Below are 24,343 nucleotides of genomic sequence, written 5' to 3' on the forward strand. Positions count from 1 at the left end.
TCATTTTGTTCAATTCAAACGCGCACGAAGTCGCGGCGCCGCTTGTCCGTAATAATAAACAGTTACCGCCAGATATCTTTAATTTCAATTTCATTAAAGATATAATTTCAAATTCTTCCTGCCTTTTTTATAATGTATGAAAATAAATTTAGGAAACATTATATTGAGTTATTTGATAAGTAACTTAACTTTAGACGTTTTCAATGATTTAGTCCAAAGCACCCGCATCGACAATTATTCTATTTAAGAGTTTTAAAACAGAATAACTATACAAGCGGATTTTATCCGAAACCTAATAATTCGACATAAAATACGTGTTTCTCTAAAATGTTTCGTATCGTCTCATTCTGGCAGCTTACTTTCTGTATCTTCCTCTCCTTTTTGCTACAACATGAACGTTTCGAGTTGCTAAATTCGGTTATTTTTTTAATTGTACGCGTCAAGTGTATATCGGTATGTCAATAATGATTTAAGTTAGAATGAATATTCACTTCTGACATTTGTAGATAATTATTTTGTTACAATAAATACTTTGACAACTTTCGAAATATATCGTTGTAATGTTTACGAAATTGAACTGATTTCACTTGCTATTGTTTATAATCCTATCCCCAGGCACGTTTTTCTTGGCACTATGAAACAGCGCGCAATACGATTATGCAATTCCCCTTAGGTCTTAAACCACTTCTAAGTTGCCTAATACAACATCCGATAATGAATTGAATTGTATAATGTATTTTAAGTCACCCGTTGAAACGTCTGTAATATTAAGTATGTCTGTGTATTCGGAATTATAATCTAATATTATAAATGCGACAGTAACTCTGCCTATCTGTCGGTCTGTTGCTCTTTCACTATCAAGCCAATAAACCGATTTTTTATTAAATTTCTTATGAAGAAAGCTTGAACTATAAGTATAAATACATAAGATTTTTATGACTAACTACTGACGACCAATCTCTATAATGCGCGTTAATTATTTATATATCTTGGGACTTCACAATAACTGTTTTGATTACAGAGACAATGACAGGTCTTCGTTGAACTGTGCTTCTATGCTAAAAGGCGGTTGGTGGTGGAAATCCTGCGGCCGTGGTCTCAACGGTCTCTACCTTCACGACCCTCAGGATCTGACAGCACGACAAGGTACTATTTTTTCCATTGTGTACAATTATTGAAATTGATATAGACTTTATTTAAAGAGACACTTGCGAAAACTAAATCGTCTATTTACAAGTTAATAAAAAATGGAAACTTAACTTAGAAAAACCCATATGACTCATACATATGTAAATCAAATCAAAATTAAATCAAATGTATTTTTTGAAGTAAAATTTACAATTAAGCGTTTTTGAGTCTTCAATATTTAATCACTACGACCGTTTTGGAAAGCAGCCTCTATTGAGAAGAAATGGCAAGAAACTCGTATAGTTGCTCTTTTGAAATAAACAGGTTTACAATGCTGTTATTCACTATTAGTGTTCAATCAGTCCTGTGATGGAACTTGAGCTTAAATCGAGGCGTTTTTTTTTTCTCTAAAAAGTATTCTTTTAATATAATAAGATTTATTAAGTAATTTCTTCTTCTTAATAAACTATTTAAATTTATCAAACGGTAAATTGATTATATTTTCCGGTATCTATGTATTATATATGTATGCGTATACCAATTCCCAAAAAACGTTTTCTGTATCGTAAGCTTCTGCTTGCTTTAGCAGGGGTTACAAGTTTATTTTTATTTCTTGTTTTTTATTTTAAATTTTGTATTTTATTCTGTATAAACATTGTATTATCAAAAATATATTGGAAGCAGCCGTTAATCCACCTATTTCTTTAAATTTTTCGTGTAATGATGTCCTAGAACTAATATTATAAATAGTTCGGGGAGCTCTTTTCTGCAAAATTGTTTTGATTGCATTAATGGCACTACTTAGCTTCTCTGCTAGGGCATACAAATGTAGTCAGTTTTTGAGTCAAGACAAAGACCGGCGACTCTACAAAGTCAAGTCTTTCATTATTTAAAATAACCGCAGAAGAATTTGACTTGACATTTGGCAGGAAAAATGAAATATATTTAGTCTTTTTTGCATTTAGGATTAGATTATTTATGTCAAACCAACCATGAACCTGTGACAGAGCACTGCTTACAATGTCATAGTTGTTTTTCATTCTGTCAAGTTTAAAAATAAGGAATGTATCATCTGCAAATAGTACAATGTCGCAAGTATTATTAATAAAATAGGGTAAATCATTTACATATATTAAAAACAGAGTAGGTCCTAAAATTAAACCCACAATACCCATTGTGGTATTTGTGCCAGAGCGCTATCCGATAATAGTTGAACGAGCAACCTTCAAAACTCTTTCATTAAGGTAGAAGGATTTCCGTCTACCATCTCCATACCATTCATTTCAATAGCATTTAAGTTTTTCTTGAAGAATATCATGCCTAACGCAATCGAAAACTTCTCACAGTTACAAAGTCACAAAAACATCTTAGCAGTATAGCGATCCTAAGTGAAACTGAACTGTTCAGAATATTTCTCGGGAAAAGGTCGAAGAAAACCGGGACAAAATTGTGTCTGAAATCGAATTTTCGTTAAACAAAGTCTCGAACCGGGGCCGCCTAAATCTAGTCCAATCAAACCCCAAAAAGACGCAAGTTTGAGCGTTAAATGCTAAAAAATACCATTTGTCGTATTTCCACGATTTGAGAAAATTCCGATAACCGCCACAGCTAATATCGGAATACTTGGCTTCGAAATTTCAAGCTTTGTTCAATTCCGCGATTAATCGGAAGGCAAAGCCAAATTGGCATCAAAAAAGCTCGGTCTGCTCAGCAAGGCAATACAGTATTTCACGTCGGCCCATTGGCTAAGACTATACAAGGCGCAAATTCGGCCTCACATGGACTGTACTGCTCTCACCTCTGATACGGGTGCTCCCCAGTACCAGGTCCTTCCATTTGACCGTATCAAACGTAGAGCAGCTCGAATTATCGACGATCAAGTCCTTTCCGATCTGCTTGATCCTTTGGCTTTGCGTAGAGATGTTGGATCACTCTGCATCAATGAGGAATTGTTCCACCTTCGGACATCTCGTCAAAATTCTAAGTTTGACCCTCACCACCTAGATATCCGAAAATCCACAACAGCGCGATTTGTAAGACATTTTCTGCCTCGCTCAACCACTCTGTGGAACCAGCTTTCTCCGAAAGATTTTCCGAACCGATACGACTTGGGAACCTTCAAGAAAAGAGCGTCCTTCCTTAACGGCCGGCAACGCATCTGCCTCCCGGTGTTACAGATGTCCATGGGCGGTGGTAGTCACTTTCCATCAGTTGAGCCTCCTGCTCGTTTGCCACCTATCACATAAAAAAAAAGAATGTAATAGCTTGATCTAGTTAAAGTATAATAACAATTGATTAAGCATGATTATTTACGTAATACTAGCAAAATAGATATTGGTCTATAGTTATTTGGATCATTTTTGTCACGGGACTTACATAATGGAATTACTTTACTAAATTTTAATAGATTTGGAAAAACACCAGATTCTTCACAATTATTAAAGATAACAGCTAAATAAGGAACCAAATCGACAATTACGTTGTTAATAATTGTATTCTATTATATATACTTATAATATTCCTTTATATATAGATACCGGTAGTGGCCCAGTCCGAGAACTGTGTTTGATTGTTTTGGTAAACGGTTTTGATCTGAAATATTTTATTGAATTACTTTTCAATTAATTTCAAAAGAAAATCATCTAAAAAGTTGGGATCATTTAAGCTAAAATTAATATTTGGAAAATAGTATTATTGAAGTTAATTAAGCGTTTTGCAGGAATTACAAGTGACTTTCCGTTTCTTTTGTTTTTCTTATAAACCTTGAATTGATATCATTGGGCCGAAGTGATCCGATATTAGTTTTGACTTTCTTATTTACGACTTCACAATTACAAAATACGTTATCTACACAGGTTGCGGAAGTAGCTAATATTCCTGTAGGTTCACAAAATACTTTATTTAAATTATAAGACTGATATAAATTTTTGAATCTAGTACTTATAGAAGATGGTACTAAAATATCAATCTTAAAAAGTCCACAAAAAACCACTTTCTCTGGCTCAGTACAAACTTGCTTAAGGCATCCTCCAGCACACACTCAAACATGTTACAATCTGATATTCAATACATGCGCATTGCTATGGTATGCTCGATTTATGTATATAAAAACCTTATATACATAAATCGATCTGACCTTAATGTAACCTCTAAGAGTAGAAGGCTCAACCAGTGTAACAAATCCTGGCAATTAAAAAAAAATCATGAATTAACTCATTATAAAACACATTAAAGGGTAAATCCTGGCAATAAATAGCATCACATTAGTCTGATTTTATTTGTTAATCTGACCTTTATCGATGTCTTTAATAGATCTTCTCTTGTTTCTCTTTTTGTTGAATTTTTTCTTATTTCAATACTGATTTTTTTTCTCTCTTCATCAAGCTCGTTATATACTCCGTCACAAATTTACTTAAGACTGGAATAATAATTCTTTTATGTGAACAATAGATTTCAAGTTGTAGTAAATTTTTTCGCAAGTTTTGGGTGTTCAAACCAAATTATCGATCGAATTTACTGATTTTCGGACCTTATTCAGATTTATGATACGATAATTGGATTCCCCATTGAAGATAATTCGTCGTGATGAACTCATCACCTATATCGTCGGTTTTCTTTGAATTTAAATTGTATTTATGTAAAATTACGTATTTTTTAAAGTTATTTTAGTTTTATAGTTATTACTTGATATATATTAAACATTTAAGGCGCAGGACCAGATAACATATCTCCCTACTTCCTTTCAATGTGTGCGTCTACTTTATCTTTTCCATTGTATCTCATTTTTAATACATCTTTAAATACAGGAATATTTCCACAAGTTTGGAAGGAGGCGAGAATTGTACCTGTGTTTAAAAGCAATGATCCCGCTTCCGTCGAAAATTATCGTCCGATATCAATCTTGTCAGCTGTGGCGAAGGTCTTCGAAAGTCTTGTACATTATAATTTAGCAGATTATCTTAAATCCCATATAAATAGTAATCAGCACGGATTCGTATCAGGAAGATCTACTAATACCAACCTTGTCACCTTTGTTACAGAAACAGTTAGAGCTGTAGATGAGGGTGAACAAATTGATGCAATTTATACAGATTTTTCGAAGGCTTTTGATACGGTTAATCACTGTATATTATTGGAGAGATTGAAATCGTTCGGTATAACTGACACCTTACTAAAGTGGTGCACCTCTTATATTAACGCACGCCCATCTACAGTAGCTATTGATGGATATCAGTCAGTTCCATACATTGCACATTCAGGAGTACCACAGGGATCAATTCTAGGTCCAATATTTTTTAATATATTTATAAACGAGTTACCCTTAATATTTAAACACGTTAGAGTCTACTTGTATGCTGATGATTTAAAAATAACAAAGACTATTAAAACTTACAATGACGTGACAATAGTACAGGAAGATATTAATCGCCTTGAAAACTGGTGCAAATTACATAAAATGAAATTAAACATCAAGAAGTGCTACCATATTCAGTTTACACGAAAAAGAAATACTATAGAAAGTGCGTACAATATATCTGGTATTACTATAAACAAGGTGCAAACTATTCGAGATTTAGGAGTTATTTTGGACTCGAAGCTTCAATTTAATACTCACGTCGAACACATTACAACATCCGCATTCAAGTCTTTGAGATTCATTTTGAGAAACTCTAAGGAGCTACATAAGTCATATACAATCATAATTCTTTACAACTCCTTGGTTAGAAGTAAACTGGAATACTGTTCTGTTGTCTGGAGCCCTCAATATAAAATTCATATTAATACAATCGAGAGAGTGCAAAAGAAGTTTTTAAAATTTTTACATTATAGATTTAATAACTTGCGGGGCGAACAGTACCAGGACCAACTTAATAACTACCACTTACTGTCCTTGAATTGTCGTAGAAAACTTTTAGATCTAACGTTTCTACACAAATTATTAAATAATAAAATTGATTGCCCACAAATCCTCTCTATGATTGGTTTTAACGTGCCTTTCAGAATACCTAGATACAAGTCACCGTTATTTGTAACAACTAAACAAAAAACCAACCTAGGAAAAAATTCACCAATAAACAGACTAGCTAGGACGTATAACGATTTATCGACTGGTATCAATGAACTAGACATCTTGCATGATAGTATCTACTCCTTTAAAAATATTTTTTTTATTTTTTACATAAATTAAGAAAAATCCTATATTTTGTAAACATGATTTTTTTGTTTTTTTACGCAATTTAATATCTATTATTTTTTATTATTGTAACTCTGTTAGTCGATGATTACCTATAACAAATTGCATGCTGTAATTACCTGTAAGTAAAAGAACAATTGAAATGTATTACTAAAAATTACTGTTGTACACGAATTATTGTATCTTTTGTTGGTAGTTCTAAATAAATAAATAAATAAATTTTAGAGTAATAAAAAACCTTAGGACCAGTTAAACCGACTGAAATAATGTGAATACGAGTTTACAATTAAGTAGCTAAGAATATATGACGATAAATGAGACAGTTAAATGCATACTTAAGACTGTGAGGCAGAAAAATCAGAGAGTATCAGCGATCAGATGTTTCGAATGCGAGCGCGCGTCAATGCAGATCATGCACATTAATCCAACTACGTGAAGTATTCGGTAGATTTCGCGTCAAGAGATCAGATCAGAGATGTTATTTTGAAAAAAAAAATAGTTTTTTTATTAAATTGATACTTTTTCATATTTCTTAATATAGGTAGAATATAAGATTCAATGATTTTTAACTCAATGGTGCTCTAATGAGTTACTCGTCACTGTATATTATCTTAAAAAGAGAACAAAATAAGACAAGCAAGTAATAATCAATAACTGTCATTTGTCTTCCCTTACAGGTATTGTGTGGTTCCGCTGGCGAGGTTGGGACTACACTCTCAAGCGAGCGTCTATGATGATCAAACCCAAAGGCTTACAACCCAACACATGAAGCCCTGGACAAACTCCCGCGATTTTATTTTATTATGTCTCTGTTCAATTGTTACGTGGATTCTGGACCTGTCTAACCGACTGTTTGTTAAAAATCAACGATAACAACATTCTAATCGCGTGTAAAAGTTTTAATTAGCCGTGGTAAAATGTATCGCAACGATTACTAGTAACATCAAACCGAAGATTTTAACAAAAAAAAAGTATTGAAGTGTACATTCAATGATTTGTTCTTGATATTAATGTTGTGGTTTTTATTATGCTATGAAACTGTTACATTTTTAATCATATCGGTTGTAAGCCTCGCGTTACAAAGATGAGTACTGAATCCACGTAATGACCCAAAAAAAAACAGAAGGCGGCTCATCGCTCAATTCGGTATATAATTCCGTTCTCCTAATGTTATTTCTGTAAATAATTCCCTTAAAATCATCTCTCTCCCGTCACGGCATTGCCTTCGTCATTATTGATTATATCGACTTTTTGTATATAACAGATTGTGTTCATAATATCTTAAACGTCGTGCCACACAGCCCTAATTCATTAATTTATTATTCATAACTTGATACATTAAATTTTCGTTAATTAGCTTTATAATTTTAGATTGTAGAATAAAATTAAGGTGTAAATAAATATGTATAACTATAAATTGAAAAATAAGCTATAAACAAGATGACAGTTGAACTGATTTTATAATATTTCTTTTCTTCGTTCCGATTTAACGGGGCATATATCTATCATTGAACTTGCGTCATATTTAAAACTATGTAGACATTTTTTTGTAAATTGCAACAACTTTAGGTACCATATTTGTAAAAAAAAAATTTTTTTGTAAAAATCAAATGTTTAAATAACACACTTAACTTCAAAATGAAATAAATGTTTCATAAAGGTTATTATAACCATTGTTTTGTGGATAGCTTGGGAATGGCACATGTTTTGTCATAAGTTCTTTTGACTGCAAAATTTAGTAATACCAAGTAAATATTATTTGCGATTTGGTAACTACCTAATAACTTTATACACAATTATGTGACATTTAATAGTTTACAACATATTGAAATTTTCAGTTACTACAGGAGCCGCCCTAAGCATCATAAAGCGCATGTTATAATCTACAGAAAAAATAAAAGTTCAATTTACTGTCTTATTTTTGTATAATATGTTTATTTTATTAAGTTGAAAACCTTTTGATACATTGCTTGTGAAGATTTGGAAAATTTTTGTACACATGTACCTAATATTATTAGTTATAATATATTTGCTATTATAATAAGTTGTTTTAATGTTGTTGAATTCCATTAACGATGGATAAAAAACACGCACACAGAGATACTTAAAATAAGCCCATATTAATCGGTATAGATCAATTCACTCACCAAGTCGTACCTACCCGATAAATGTAATAATAGGCCAAGTTTAAAAATAACTGTTAATTTATCCAATAGATACATTTTGAATTATTTGATTCAATTATGAAGCAGTGAGATCAAGTGCATTACCATTAACATCGTAATATTTTAGGTTTCACAAAAGCGTTTCGTGCTCTACACCATCAAATGCTTTGGATGGATCCCAATAAAAATCTGTCATTTCTCCCATGCTTAGTATAATGTCTAAATAGTGAAAATCACGCATCAGTTGTTGTTCACTATAAAAATATTATTTTAAAAAGGTCAAATTAAATTTTACTCGACTTTTTTTTTCAAATAATTTGGTTAACGACTGAAGTATAAAAATGTGTATGTGTTTGGACTATAGCATCAGGCATAGCCAAAATGGCCGCGATAGATCGGCACAGGTGGTTCGAGTTCGAAAGAAAAAATATGGCGCATTGCGGCGGCCATAATAAGGAAATTACGATTATATTGATAACTTTCATAGACTTAGATATACTTATTGTAAATTAAATTACAAAATTAAAGCAGGTAACTATAACTGAAATCGTCATATAGCTTTTATAATTTATTACAGCGTTCTAATTATTCGCATTTTATGACACTTCCGCCAAATCAAAGTTATTTTACAATTAATGACCTACTTAATAATCTGATACAATAGCGTAAATAAATATTTTTTGTAACGATGATGTTATTAAGTGAACAGAATAGAGGTTATAAGCGGAGTGTTGCGGTGAGGTGAGGCAAGGAGAGAAGAGGAGCGAGGTTTTGATGGCTATCAGTATAAATTTGAATTGTGATCTTATTGGTGGATAGAACAGTTCCTTGAGAAAAATAAAGGAGAGCAATAAAATAGATGATTAACCGAGTTGTATTGTAATACTAAAAGTAAAAAATTTACGATTTTTTAATATTTTACACTTTAGATACGTTTGTATTTTTTTTTGGATTTCATTCCTCTAAAGAAAAACAAGGAATCCTTATAAGATCACTTCGTTGTCCGTCTGTCAGTCTGTCAAGGCCGTTTTTCTCAGGAACAAGTAGAAATATTAAGTTGAAATTAATATCAATTATTTAATTCTGCTGTCCATTAAAGCTGTGAAAAAATCAAACCTCTATATCAACGCAATCAAAAGGTCATGGCTGTTTACGTCACATTTTGGGAACCAAAATAATATAATAGGGTACTTACCGTTGACCTAGAATCATTAAGTTTGGTAAGAAGCAATATCTTGTAGGGATAAGTATAGGAGAAATCAAAAAACCGTAAAATAGTTGTTTCATCAATGTCTGTTTCTATGAAAATTCTAAATCTTAACAAAATCTGGTAAATTTTTTAGTATTATGTAGTGGTACAGAACCCTCAGTCCGACTAGCATTGGTCCTGCTTTTTATGAGATAGATTGGTGACCCGACAAATGGACCAACTGATGGTAAATTGTCAACACTGCCTATAAACATTATTCTATAACAGGTATTCTAGCACACCAACTCCAACTCCTACACCTAAAGTGTTTATATGAAGCACAAGGCCAGAAGCTCCTAAACGCGCTACGAGGCTGCGTGAATCATAAAATATGTTAGCATTAATTGTAAAATATATGCTCAAAACAAATAAAGTTTATTTATAAGTGAAGATTAAACAAAGATAATTCACTTTAAATTGAAAAAAAACAATTTAGTTTAAACAAAAAAGAAAAACTAAGTTAGATATAAGTTTATTAACAATTACAACACAAAAGATAGTGGGCTGATTAGAGTAATTAATAATATTAATCGTCAACACAGACAGTGTGACGGGTAAAAGGTCGAAATAGTTAATAAAAATAAATCAAGAATTTGAACCCAGGTAAGGAACATTGAATTTTCAAATGCTTGATTGTGCGTGTTTATCATCTCATGGTCGGCGGTGAATCGGCGGCGAGGAAACATGCATGTGGCGAACGCTACGTGAGGATTACACACAACAACCCGCATTGGAGCAACGAGGTGGAATAAACTCCAAACCTTCTCCTCAAAAAGGAGAGGGGCCTTGGGCCGGCCGTGGGACATTTAGTAACTGAGACTTTATTTTTTAATTTATTTGTATTGTTTTTTGACAAGACAAAAATATGAAACATGACAAACGCGTACATAATTTTCGAACGTGTCTACAAGACGTATTTTCAGTTTTAACAATAATATAATTTTAAACCAACAAGAAATAATCTATAGGATTTAAGCAAAAAACAAATAGAATATTATTATAGTTTTCTGAAGACGACGAAAATACCTGTTAATTAAAATACGATTGGTATTTTTATTTAAATTACTTAACAAGGGCACACTTGACAATTATTAAAAACAATTAAAAACATTAGCATTACCTTGCATTTATGTATGTAACAATTTAATATTTTTTAGATTTTCTAACCAGCAGAATATATCATACAAAATAAATAGGACTACGAAGGTGCGCTGCTACGAAAAATTAAGTAGCGCGCGTAGCAGACGCAACATATCCGCTCATCTCCAACGTTAATCATTGGTGTCCCAGTTATATCAGAATTAATGTACATATTTTAATCAGGTACATTCTCTTTATTTTTGTTTCTTAAGGTTTGTTTTGATTTAAAGTTATTAGTAATATTTACGTGATAATTAATTATTATTGGCTTTAAATTGATGAAATCTATAAAATTTTCAATTTACAAAATTATCGTGCGAATTATATAGGAGATCTGTGACTCGATACATATTGTATCTTAAAATATAAACTTATTAATTGCAGAGAGCAGTGAAATTAGAAAAAATTATAAATAGTTGTTATAAAAATCATAATTTGCTCGTTTTTTCGTTAGTCATTGTAATTCAATCAACTTTTTGTTTTAGTACATTGAATAGTATACTTTACTTAAGGACTATAAAAATAGCCTTCTTTTTATTTGAATGGCGCAATTTTTTTTAGAACAAAAATAGTATTTTGTATGAAATAAATGTCATTTAAATATTATTTTAAATCATTTACAATAAACTTTCACCTGAAAGCTTTCGTTTTCTTACGGATGACTAGGTGGCGCTAGGAGTATTTTAGATGACGCTAACGTTGTTCCCGATGTAAAACCTTATAGGGTTGAAGCGAATTTTAGACATCAGGCCCTTCTCAAACGTTATTGAAATTTTTGAACTCGCATGAATATAAAATTTCTTGCGATAATTTTGACTCAAACTCCTCTACTACTTCCAGTACTAAATTAATAACTATACTGTCGAAGTAGAAAGTAACTACACAATGTAGCGTAATCCACGTAAGTTACTATTAATCAGGATTAATCAAGTAACATGCATTTACTTATAAAACAATATTTTTAAAAATATTGGACATCACTCTCGTGGTAATTCGTACTGGTACTGGTATTTTAAGTAAGACTGAAACTTACTTAAAATATTAAACTTGATTTAACTCTAAGGATAAAGGTAAGATATCAAGGGCAATAGAATGTAATAAATAATAAACTTTAATAATTAGAAATTAAAATAGAAAATAATTTATAATAACCAATGTCCTTAGAATAAGAAATTAGTTATATATTTTTAAACCTGTTTAACTAATCAATCAATATCATAAAGAAAAGAAATATAAACAATTAAAGCTACTACGATTTCTAATTAAAATTACAAAGCAGAATAGTAACGTCAACAAACTTGGTTAGAGAAGTGTGGAATACGCTTACAAATCCACCACGACACATAGAGTCACAAACACAGAGCCCATACCAGCACCAGAATCAACATCACTGCCGCCGCTAGGATTTTCCATAATGTTGATAAAGTTTCTAAACATATTTTTTTAGCAAAAAATGTATTATATATTTTTTCTTATTATTTTTTGTTAGATATAGTCAGTCACAATTTAGATGTAGCATCGGCAAAACCAATAAAACCGATTATATTCGATTTACACTACCAATAGCTTAGCTTAGCTTCCCATCGCGCCACTCGACGCCACTCGACGCTATAGATTCTCGCTTCAGTTCAATCCAGAACAGCAATGCCCGTGAATGAAACATTTCGTACACTGCGTGGCAATTTAATGGTAAAGTAATTATTATTTATTTGTTGGTATTTTTTTCAATATGAGTTAATTGAAACGGAATAATTCACTTTACTTAATTTTTAATTCACAAAATTTCAGCTCTCTAAAACCCACCGTACAATCATGGCTTTTATTTTAAAAAATATACCCTTTGCATTCAATCTACTGAAACCAGAATTGTATGAAATCATTACACGCCACAAAGCAGAAAATATTAAATAGGTACTCAATTAATTTAGGCCCAAGTTAAAGCTCACGTTAGTTTTAAAAATGCCTTGACTTATTTAACGAAAGGCAAATTTCGATTTAATGAGTCGTCATCAAATAGCGAGAATCGTTCGACTATTTTAGTGGAGCTATTGAGAAAGACGATTTAAGTTTGGATGTGTAACCATTCGAATAAGAATAAAATGATTTTATAGTATCAGGTGTTTTATCGTAAAAGCCGTATTATATTTACTTGATATTCTATACTTCAAATCTAATCCAAATAACTTCACTTTTTAAGTCAGTTAACAATAAATAAATAGATAATAATAAAGGTTCTAATTATGTGACCATTTATTTTGCTATCAAGTTCATGTATATCTACGCGTCAATTTGACGATCGGCGAAAATATCATTATCACATAAGAAATAAATAAATATTGATGGTTTTGAAGGCGTACTTAATTCGGATGTGATCGGTATTACGAATTTTGGAGATGTTTCATCTAAGTTGTGTCGTACTATACCTAATCAAAAAATTGTCGATACCGCGAAGAATATTGCCATCCTGGACACTATCACCGAGAGCCAGAAATACCTTATTTTCTAAAAGATAAAATGTGGGATCCAATAGTGCTCGTATGTACATTGAATGCCAGCATACTTGCTGAGTTGGTACGGCCCATTTATTAGGTGAGAAAGGTAAATAATAAAGGACTAACTTACTTTAAATTCTAATAGTTGATTTTTTTACATATAACATAATATATATATATATATATATATATATAAATATATATATAAAACTACAAAATATTTAAAACTGCCAGATACTATCCATCGGCCATAACCTCCACCAGACGGGCTAAAGTAATTGAACTTAACTTATATTCTAAAGCGTAATTTTCATAAAAATGTTACTCAGGAAATTTCGATCATATATAGCCCAACATCCCCCCAAAGAAACGGATGTTCCGAACCAGTCGCCTCATGGTGAGCCTCCTGCACGTTAGCCACCTATGACATAAAAAAAGATAATGTGGATTAGAATTTCAACGCGGGATAATGTGGAACTTATTTACCATAAAATAACCGGAAATACATTTAGCGTTTTTTTTTAAAATATAATTACTCAAATAAAAGTGAATTTCAATAAAAGTAGAGCTTTGTGATATAATGTTGGATATTGGATTGGGATATGAGATGGACTTCCATCAAAACGACACAACTCGATGTTAAGCGTTGACGCATTACTAAAATTAGGAATTTTTTAGTAACGGGTAGCCCGTAAACTACAACTGACCTGTCAATGTTGGATTATTAATGTCTACTAATAAAGTTTAAATTAAAACCAATGCTAAGTATACAATAAATATAAACTACTCTCATTACAATAACAAAACAATTTTTTAACTCTGATTTAAATAAAAATAAGAGTAAGTACGATAAATAAATTGTAATTTATTAGGACTAAGAATTTTCATAATATCAATTGTTATGTTCAATTAAAGATCTATTTACATTGAAACCTTAATATACAAATAAACATTACAAATCATGACAATAAAATTTTACTGTACAAATCATGACCTCATGAAATTGTAGCAAAAATGCAGACAGTATTTCCTCGTTCAATCGCAATTCCGATCCTCTGTAACCAGTGGAGGTAATAATAATAATTATTCTTATTATTTATTTTAATAAATAATAATAAATATATAGAAAAAATATAATCATTATAATTTACGAAATAAAAAAGCTAAGTCATTGGTGCTGTAATAATATTTAAATTGGTGGGAGGTAATTATTGAAAAGTTACCTTATTTGGAAAATATATAAACGTTAATTTTTAACCTATAAAAAATATTTATTTGTAATAGAGCAAAGTTAGTGCTGCCAATAAAGAGCCAACTAATATTAATTTTATAATTATTTTTTAGAATAAAAATAAAATAATTTTTAGAATAAAAATGATATTAGTAATTTGGGATATTATTTTCAAAAATTTAAACTCAAAACAAGTGCTTTTTTGTCAAAAAATGTTTATATATTATAAAAAGTTAAAAAAGGTTTAAAGATTTTTAAGATTACTTTTCGAGGTATAATCTGGAATGTTGGCAGCGCTAACTAAACTTAAGCTTTTACTTCTGAGCAGAGATAGTAGAGTTGAATGTTGATGTTGAAGATTGAAGACTAAAGTTGCTACTTGTCTGTCATTCTTATACTTTTGAGTTTGAGGCTTGAGCAAACTATATCAACATGGCTGGTCTCTTTCTGTGACATATTTTAAATAAATATTTAATTGAATTTTGCATTCTAAAAAACAATCGACAGTTTGATTCAAAAGTTCTAAGCTGTTCTGTTATTTAAATATAATATTTGTTGAAAAAATTATAGACAATTGAGTAAATACGACGATTGTAAGTGTATTTATATTTAATTTATAAATATTTAAACTTTTTTCCTATTTTTAATGTTTTGTTATTTTGTTGCAGTTAATGAGCAATAAAAACGAACAAAATGGCCGCCAGCCACCTCTTCCAGGACAGCCACCGCCTTCGCTAGACAACGAAGTTAACAATGAAAATGTACCCACTTCTACTAATGATAAAATGGAAATATGCCGCAATTTTGTTTGGGGCAGCTGCAATAAAAATACCCAATGCAAATTTCGTCACGAACTTGACTTCGAGGAAATGAAGAAAATCTTAAAATTTTGTCACGACTATCAGAATCCTCCCGGCTGTACAAGAGAACATTGCACATATCTACATACGACCAAAGAAGAAGAGAGTTTATTTTTTGCCACGGGGCAGCTTCCTCGTGTTCTTGCAGAAAGACATTCAAATATGTCGGCTGCTGCAGCTGAAACTATACCGCAAATAGCTCTCTTCATACAGGAGTCCTTCGTAGGACCTCCGCCACCTCCGCCACCTCCACCTGCCCCCGCTCCAGTAGTTGCTCCAACACCCGTAGCTTCAGCACCTCTACCAACTGCCAGACAGGCACCTCCTATGCTGCCTATGCAACAACTGCCGCCGCCGCCGCCACCGCCACCTGTGTCAACTGCGGTGCCCATTCAACAGCATGCATCTGTTTTCCAAGGTACTTTCTTTCGAGATACAATATAAAACAAGAAATTATGTTTACTTTAACACAGAATATTGAAAATAAACATTATTTCCAGCACCACCAGCAGTGCAGGTAAATACTCCGGCATATGCTATGAATACACCACCACCACCTATGCTTCTAATGTAAGTTAATAATACATTTGCCATGCTTTTAATAAAGACCTTTCAATATGAAGTCTCAGTAACCCGGCAGTTATTGAGTATTTGAAAAATGTTCTCCAAAGATCATTTTTGAAAATATCGACTTATGTTATGTTATGTTATGACTGACTGTCAAAGTTGAATAATATTATTTTCCATTTTCAGGTTTGATGCAAGCAGACCACCACCACCGATACCCAGCCATGTTCCTACAAAAAAGAATGTAATAAAAAGACCATCTCCTACTAATTTTGATGGTAAGGCATTTGAATTCAATTTATTCTTCAGTGTTTATTATGAAATTCTTAAAACATAGGTGTAATGACTTAATTTGATTATATCTGCATAATCTCACCGATATGCTTAGCGATATAAAAAAAATATGAATTAAGAAATAAGCTGATAAGAAACTCGAGCCTTAGCGAACATTAACTATCATATTATCTAAGAAATTTAAGTTCTATAGGTTGCAAATAGAAATTTTAATGAATTGTGTAGCCACACTAAAGTTAATTTAACTGTGAAAATTGTAATAAAATTTAACCGCAATTGCTATTACTTACAATACCTTTAAAGATTCCATGAATACAGAAGGTAAATTATTTACATACAGGTTATATAATTTTCAAAAATTAGTTTGGTTTATAAGCTTGCATTTATGCCTTTAAAATTATTTTATATTTAGAAAAACCTTTATTTTTTTGTTTATCCACATTAGTCAATTGTAATTATTTTATTTATTTATGAATTCATAATGAAATGTTCAATAACATCAATAGTAACCAACTGGCTTTAGTTGTTGCTTGATTATACTTTTTATTTAATCTTAACTTGAAGTTTTAATCTAGGTATATTTTATATATATTTGTAACTTTACATTGTTATAATTTTTTCCATAATTACTACTCATTTAATTTGAACTAATCAAAGGCAAATTAACTTTCTTATTCTTTATGATAAATTTAGTTAGTTGTAGGGTTTTATCTATTTATACTTATTTGTAGTTTTAGTGGCAGCAGGTAAACAAGCTAAATTCTATATTATAATTACAAATACTATATTATTGATTACCATAACTAGTTATACTAGTTTTTTTAAGGAATTTAAGTATTTTAGGAATAGTTAACTTGTATTCATTGAATATTCTTTCCCTCTGTCACATTGTAAATCTTAATCTATAGCTGTTTACAGTTTTGATAGTATTGATAGTTGGTTGCCTGGAAGAGATCGCTATGTAGCGATAAGATCGACAAAATTGTATACCTCTGTTATTTAAGCTGTATCCATGTTGTATTTATTTATTTTCTCTTTGTAGTGTACAATAAAGTATAAAGTATTGATTGCTCTTTCTGCCATTAGACTATAATTCATTCTCATATTATATTTACAAGTGATAAATTATTGTTTTTGCTGATACACTATAAAAAAATATTATTATTATTTTATTATATTATGAATTCATAAATATCTTCAATAAAATTGAAGTTTATTCATCAAATAAAAAGGTTATTGTCTACTAAGATGTTGAACTATTTAATTGATAACAATCCTGACTAAGACTCTGTAATCCGATAGAATAATTCATAGGTGATGAGACCATGATGTGAGATATCCCTCATATCTAAAAAACCTTTCGGATTGCAGTGACTTCAGTCAATTTAAATTGAAAGTATAAGCAATCTCGGGTGGAAAATATTGTCTATGGATACAATTATAAACTGTGGTTATTTTTGTCATCAATTATGATATCTGTTGTCTATGGCTTGGCGATCAATGATTTTGTTCTCAGCCCAACCGAAGAAAAGGAAGGTGGAAGAGCCGAAAGTCGCAGATGCTCGCTGCGTTCAGTGCGTGCAGCGTGATATCAGGTTTGGACACATCGAAATATTTAAACATTGTCTGTACTGGACTTCAGGTCACTTTTAGTTTAGTAGCTTTGTCTAGATGTACTGTAATAATTTGATGTGAATTTATTTGCGGGAGTATTTATTTATATGCAATGCGCGACACAAATCAAGCGAATTTTTAGAAATAAACATTTTCGAAATTTCATCTTAATCTGCTTCAGCTATCGATGTCACATATGAGCACTCCACAATGAGAATACTAATCAAATCTACACGATTACACTCGCGTACGTTGCACGGGTTTTTAAATATCTTGAAGGCTGTGCGAAAAAGATCATACGTCATACATCTATCAATATGTTCTCACTTAAAAAAACACAAATATTTTAAAACAATTTTACTGACAACTACACACCAACCACTCTAATATATTTTATTATATTATTAGAAGTACATAAAGCTGCTTTAAATAATTGTCAAAAGTTCTCCTTCAAACAAATAAATATACCATGCTGTCTTATTTTAATATATAAAACACATTAGTAAATTTATTTATCCATATTGAAGACAAATACAATATTCAGAATTACCAAATCCACTACATGTCTTAAACAGGCCGACTTCATTTAACTAATCTTAATACAATTAAATGTGAAAAGTTAGTGAAATAAAGTTAGATTCGTATGCATATACATAAAATATTTATCAGATTTTAAACATACTGGACTTCTTTGAGTGTTGCCAAATTTATTACAGGAAATATTAAAAACAATGAAAATGGTCATCTATACCACATCCATAATGTCCTTAATAAACTTCGATATTATGACACATCAATTATAAATATTATGCGTTGATGAAAACGGATATTTACAAGTCCTAATATCATTAAAGTATGTAAGTTTAATAATAGTCTATCTCTATTACTATACCTTAAACAGGTAAACATTTAGGAAAAGGGTTTTAATAATGTCAAGAACACAACCTATGCCAGTTCTGAAATTGGGCGGTGTTGCGCGGCGATTTCAATGTTTTAATGCAATAAGGTTCCAAAAATCGGGAGAACAATACAAGAAATATAACAACTATGAATACTTTAATATATTTATAATATTTCATGTATATATCAAAGTAATATATTAATTGCGATTGAATAAACAAATTAATCGTATTTTCAGATTGGAAACTTGTAAACAAGAAATGGACAAGTTATGTAGTGAAGAGGAGTACAATACCTTGATCTACAAAAAGAAGTTGGAGGAATACCAAAATCGTAAAGAATTGTTACGGTCATTAGTTAGTAATGATCTTTTCAGACTCATAGAAGAATATGTAGAAGTAAATGTATTTTAAGTAACATTATTCTAACCTGTCATCATAAACATAAAAATCTTGATGAACATTAAACAAAAACAAATTTATAATACAGAAGTTCGTAATTTTGTAAAATCGGGAATTCAGTCACCGTTGCTTATTTTTCTTAAGTAGTTCTACACTTTTATATTCATACAATATGAAATTTACAAGGAAATAAACTTAAAAGGCCATTTCATTCTTCCAGGGTGTACCACAACTCCAAGTTCACGACGTTCTAACACAGTTGAACCAAACACCATTTGTGTCTGTAAGTTTAATTTTCTATGTGTCAAACATACGGTTCCTAGTTAATAACAGAAACTAAAACTAGTCAAATGGAAATTTCTGTGTTTTTCTTTCATTTGAATTGAATAAGTTTTTTAATTTTTCTTTTACTAAAAATACATTGATTTTTTAGGGGACATCTAGTGTACCGAAACAGTTTTTACTGCAATTAATGGAGTATGTTCTGGAAAACTCAAGGGTTGACGCAGTAAGTAAATATGTTTAAAAAATGTGTTTATATTTAACCAATATCATATATATGTATATTTTTGTCTATTTTAGGTTCCTTCGTCTCCTCTGCGCCTAGATGAGTCCTTACTGCAAAGTTTGTCCAGGAGGACAAATTCTGCCGGACTTTCATCTCCAGATGTCTTACAAACGTTTATGGAAATCCTTAGGCAGTGTAAGTATTTTAGTTGACTTTTGTTTTAGTATAATCATCATCATATCAATCATACAAAATGTGTTAAAAATTCAAAAGATTTGAATCAGTCAGATGCTTTCCGGCTACCAGTAAATATAGGTGTCTTATAGGGGATATATTATTGGTAGTATTAATAGATCAGTACTATTTTTTACTTATATTCGAAATGCTTATCTTAAATCTGAAGCATTTGTCACAATTAGACAGCTTTTCTGGCCCTAAGGAAATAAGACACAATTGCTGTTCATTTAAATTAGTACTTTGTGTGTGGTCAATCGAATCTGTAGGTTTTTAATAGATACAGATAAAAAACAGAAAATTTACCTCATATAATATGATATTATATGATATGATGGATATAAACTGGATATAAAACTATCTTATTTAGATGACACTCTAAAAAAAGAAATAGTTGTTTGTATGTTCATTATTTTTATTTCCAATAAATTAGTTCCTCGACTCGCCACTAGAAGATCTCATCAATGTCGTATTAATCTTCTATGTTTCATTTTTAAAATGGAGTTCATAATTGCCTAAAATCTCAAATGCTATTTATTATCCTCTAGCAAATGCACCTGAACGTGTCCAAGCAACCGAAGTGCCCGGAACTATACCGAGATGTAGTACATTGACAACCAGTACTAGCACGAATGGCCTACAACGCTTCTCAAACGGGCAGAGTCGGGAGACACAAGTGAACCGAATGGTGCCACCGCCGCCGCAAGTAGCTCTTCCGCCGCCGCCGTCCTACCACCACTATCCGGCACCGCCGTCTAGGCTGTATTATCCTCCGCCATTTCCCGTTCCATCTACGGGTAAGTGTAAACAGATAAGTTACCCTTCTCTCGGCTCACGGAGCTTCTATATGCTAATGGAGAGTGACGCTCGCAGGAGGTGCGGTCGCCACCAGCCAGCTGACGCGAGCGCCGCCTCCCCCCGCGCCGGCCCCGCCCTCTGCGCCCGCACCGCCCCCCGCGCCCTCTTGCCACTCGTACACTGCGACGAGGTACCCTCCGCCATTCTACCAGCGTCACCAGTAGCAGAAAGTAATATGAAGCTAAGGCTAAAACACGAGGTGAACATGAACTTACTCTAGATATACGACAAGTTTTATAACCTTACGAATATACCGAATGTAATAGTTGTAAGGGCCCAAACTAGAATAAGCTCAAATGTGTTAGATTTATTTTAATTATAATTGACAATGTTTCGAAAAGAATTTCTCCGCACTAACGGTGTTTGGACGATCGGTGCTCCCACTGCTATCACACTAAACGGGTTGGCTATTTTATATCTCGATCGTAGATTCTGAAGCCAGGTACCTGATTTTCTATGATAATACTTCGTCGTTTATATGAAAAAGGAGATTATTTACGTTCAATAAAAAATAGCCAACTCCTGGCTCACTGGCAATATATTTTTTTACTGCTCTTAAGTAGTACATTCCTCAGCGATCACGAAAGTATTGCGGTGATATTTTTAAATAGAAATATTAACATTTTCTTCATATTTATGGAATGGGTTTCTATTCGGTTTTGCTGAGGTTCATATCAATATAAATATGTAATAAAGTGGTTTTGGCAGTGTTCTTGTTTCGAACTAATTATTGTTTCAATGTATTGTGTATTATGTATAGTTGTGTTAACGTTTCGTTTGAAATAGCGTAATATTTTTTACAACTTATATGCATTGATAAATGCTATTTTTTTTTGTTTACATTTTTAAATTAGGTATTGATAGCTATTGTGTTTTGTATGAAACTGATATAATATAAAGACAATTGGACGTGCTGTGCACAAATATTCAAACCCTCAAACACTAATAAATATTATTAAAAAGAATAATGAGACACGACGAAAAACTGTTTTATAATAACAGCAACTCTGTTACATAATATTATGCATTTTAATGATATTTATATATTGTGTTTATTTGGGTTGGATAATTTTTGCACAACACGTGTCAGCGGCTAATTATATAATTAGCTGGATTTATGAATGCAAGCCAGTTAACAAATTCAAGTTAAACAATTTTAAATGGTTTTATTACAAGGATAATGATCGATATGACTGTGACATTGAAAATATACATTGGTAATTTAAGATCTAACTGAATAACAATTCGTCGTTCCGGCTAAATTGAGAGAGTGAGCTTAAAACCTGATAAATTATGCGGCGTGATGTCTTCTAGAACAGTTAATTATTTACGGCGGTACTGAATTGTTATAAGTCATATAGATTAAAGTTATAACACAAGTTGTTATTAATTGAAATTAAAGTTCACTTTTGTACTTTAGTCTCAGAAGTTCGGCTGTTTTGTTCAGGCCCTGACTACTGAGATTCAATTTGTCTCATTATGTGATTGTGTATGTGACGTTGAACCGAATTAGTTTACTAAAAGGTGTACAGTCCGCAGAGTACAAGATATAAACATAAAATGCTATCAGCAATAAATAAAATAATCAAACAAACTTCTCTGAAATTATAGTATTTAATAAACTCTTTATAAAAATACTAACCACAGAATAGTGAAATCATAGTTTCCTTGTAAAATCCTAATAAATTTTCTTGGTAATGTTAACTTCAAAACTGAATTCAATTAGCGTTGAGTTATTCTCGGTCTCGTATTCTTTTGCTTTGCGACGCATGTTAATATGTCAGGTGTAGAATCTTAGGATCTGAGTTGTGTTCACAAGGGTGTTTTCGGGCATATAAATGAGGTCTCATTTCCTGGTCCTTCCACGTTAATTACCATGTGCCAAAATTTAATTTTAGAAAATTATTTACTTGGAATATAATATTCATGTCGCAAAAAAAGTGTTTACAACGCTTTCTACCCATTTAATTACTAAATCGCTCTGTATCCTCTAATGCTTGTTTATATTGTAATATGATTTGTCATCTGAAAGATTATACCTATTTTTAGCAAAACTAGACGTTTTATTTTGTATTGAAACCTTTATCTCATTTCATATTTTTATTAATGCAAAACAGTTCAAATTAGTTTTTTGTTTAGTTACAACTTATTTATTATAAAAATATCCTCCTCTTCCCAAAAATTGATCTGAATTTATTTTATTGTTTATTTAGACATATGAGTGTTTATCTACTAAAATGAAATTGCTAAGTGGATTGCAAACATTGAGATGGAAACCCATCTCAGTTGTAATCAATTTGGGAATAATTTATTTTACAACAGTTGAAAGGCAAGACTAAGTTGAATATTGAGGTACAAGGGTGGTATGAAGCAGTACTCCAGTATGTCGTAATACAAGAAGAACGATGTATGTAAGAAATGATGTAAAGTGATAACAAGATACGAAAAAATTACCTTAAAATATATAATGCACAACCTAAATATTATTCGTTAGAGCAATTAACATTTCAATTCGTAATTTCGAAATATGACCCTTGATTTCGAGACTTGCCAAATACGTTAAAAGATATGAATTATAAACTTTATTTTAATCAATATTTAAGTAATATCTCATATGAGGTGATTTTGATTTTAATTTATAAAACAAGCTATGTTCTTATTTAAATTCAGTTTATAAAATTACGCATTACGCAGCTTAAACATTTTGTTTTTGGACGATAGCGTTGATCTACATTTCCATCCGCCGATTTAAAAATGTCAGTTGTCTGCCGTTAATCGTCACTATTTTATTGGCACTGGCTCCTGACGTGAATTGTTTAATTTGTTTTACATTTTTTTAAATATAATCCATTGGCATCTTACATAAATATAGCCGTAATGGCGCGATTCGTTCGTAATTATATAATAGTATAATTATTACATCGAAGTATTTAATTGTTAATACTCTCGAATGTATGTCATGGTACAATAATGATGAACGAATATTTAATATGTAAGACTACTGAAGGCTGAATTCACCTGGAAATGACATACGTAACTAGGGAGTAACTGAGGGTAAGATTAGAGATCAAATGTGATTTATTCCTATAAAAGTAATTTTTATTTTGAATGTTTATAAGCTGGTTTTACAGGAATGCACTTGGCCATAAAATAAAGTTGTTATTCAAAAAGTATAGATTACCTAAGATATAAACATAACATACCTGTTTAACCTCTGGTTTTTATGTATGTGACTACTAAAATAAAACAACTCACATCACTTTAACTTCCACTATATTAATAAACCACTCGATACATATATTACTTATAACTTTAACAGAAAATGCGTCCTTACTAATTCGTCCTCAGTTTTTCTCCCCGATTCAAGATCCCGCGCTTCTCCGTGCCAGGCAGTACCAGCTCGCCTCACCAAACGGAAACGGAAATGGCGGTAGTGCCTCAACACGGTGTCGATTACCGCTCATAAATTATACGTATATAATTGTTTTTGGGAATAAATAAAAGCAAG

The 24,343-nt window shown here is 31.5% G+C and overlaps 2 protein-coding genes across 2 annotated transcripts in view; both read left to right on the top strand.

Annotated features, from left to right (window-relative positions):
- Positions 1 to 8,366, top strand: part of LOC113404105 (uncharacterized protein) — a 57,855-nt gene extending 49,489 nt beyond the window's left edge. Inside the window, exons 7-8 of the mRNA XM_064220388.1 lie at positions 1,022 to 1,146; positions 7,000 to 8,366. Of these exons, the coding sequence (XP_064076458.1) occupies positions 1,022 to 1,146; positions 7,000 to 7,091 (217 nt within the window). The 3' untranslated portion in view covers positions 7,092 to 8,366. The remainder of the gene's footprint in view (positions 1 to 1,021; positions 1,147 to 6,999) is intronic.
- Positions 8,367 to 15,003: 6,637 nt separating this feature from the next.
- On the top strand, positions 15,004 to 21,791 carry LOC113395463 (protein diaphanous homolog 1-like). The gene is made up of 11 exons (XM_064220363.1): positions 15,004 to 15,192; positions 15,268 to 15,877; positions 15,960 to 16,029; positions 16,213 to 16,304; positions 17,837 to 17,915; positions 19,073 to 19,232; positions 19,456 to 19,518; positions 19,669 to 19,743; positions 19,818 to 19,938; positions 20,526 to 20,774; positions 20,851 to 21,791. Exons 2-11 carry the CDS (start codon positions 15,271 to 15,273, stop codon positions 20,997 to 20,999), a joined length of 1,665 nt encoding a protein of 554 aa, XP_064076433.1. The 5' UTR covers positions 15,004 to 15,192; positions 15,268 to 15,270; the 3' UTR covers positions 21,000 to 21,791.
- Positions 21,792 to 24,343: the final 2,552 nt, after the last annotated feature.

This window comes from Vanessa tameamea, chromosome Z, assembly GCF_037043105.1.
Source record: "Vanessa tameamea isolate UH-Manoa-2023 chromosome Z, ilVanTame1 primary haplotype, whole genome shotgun sequence".
Lineage (NCBI taxonomy): Eukaryota > Metazoa > Arthropoda > Insecta > Lepidoptera > Nymphalidae > Vanessa > Vanessa tameamea.

What these genes read in the sequence shown, in the direction of transcription:
- LOC113395463 (XM_064220363.1), top strand. Translation starts at nt 15,271, where the DNA reads ATGAGCAATAAAAACGAACAAAATGGCCGCCAGCCACCTCTTCCAGGA. An exon ending in CCACCACCTATGCTTCTAAT is followed by an intron (nt 16,030 to 16,212) that starts GTAAGTTAATAA and finishes TTCCATTTTCAG; the next exon opens with GTTTGATGCAAGCAGACCAC. An exon ending in TGCGTGCAGCGTGATATCAG is followed by an intron (nt 17,916 to 19,072) that starts GTTTGGACACAT and finishes TCGTATTTTCAG; the next exon opens with ATTGGAAACTTGTAAACAAG.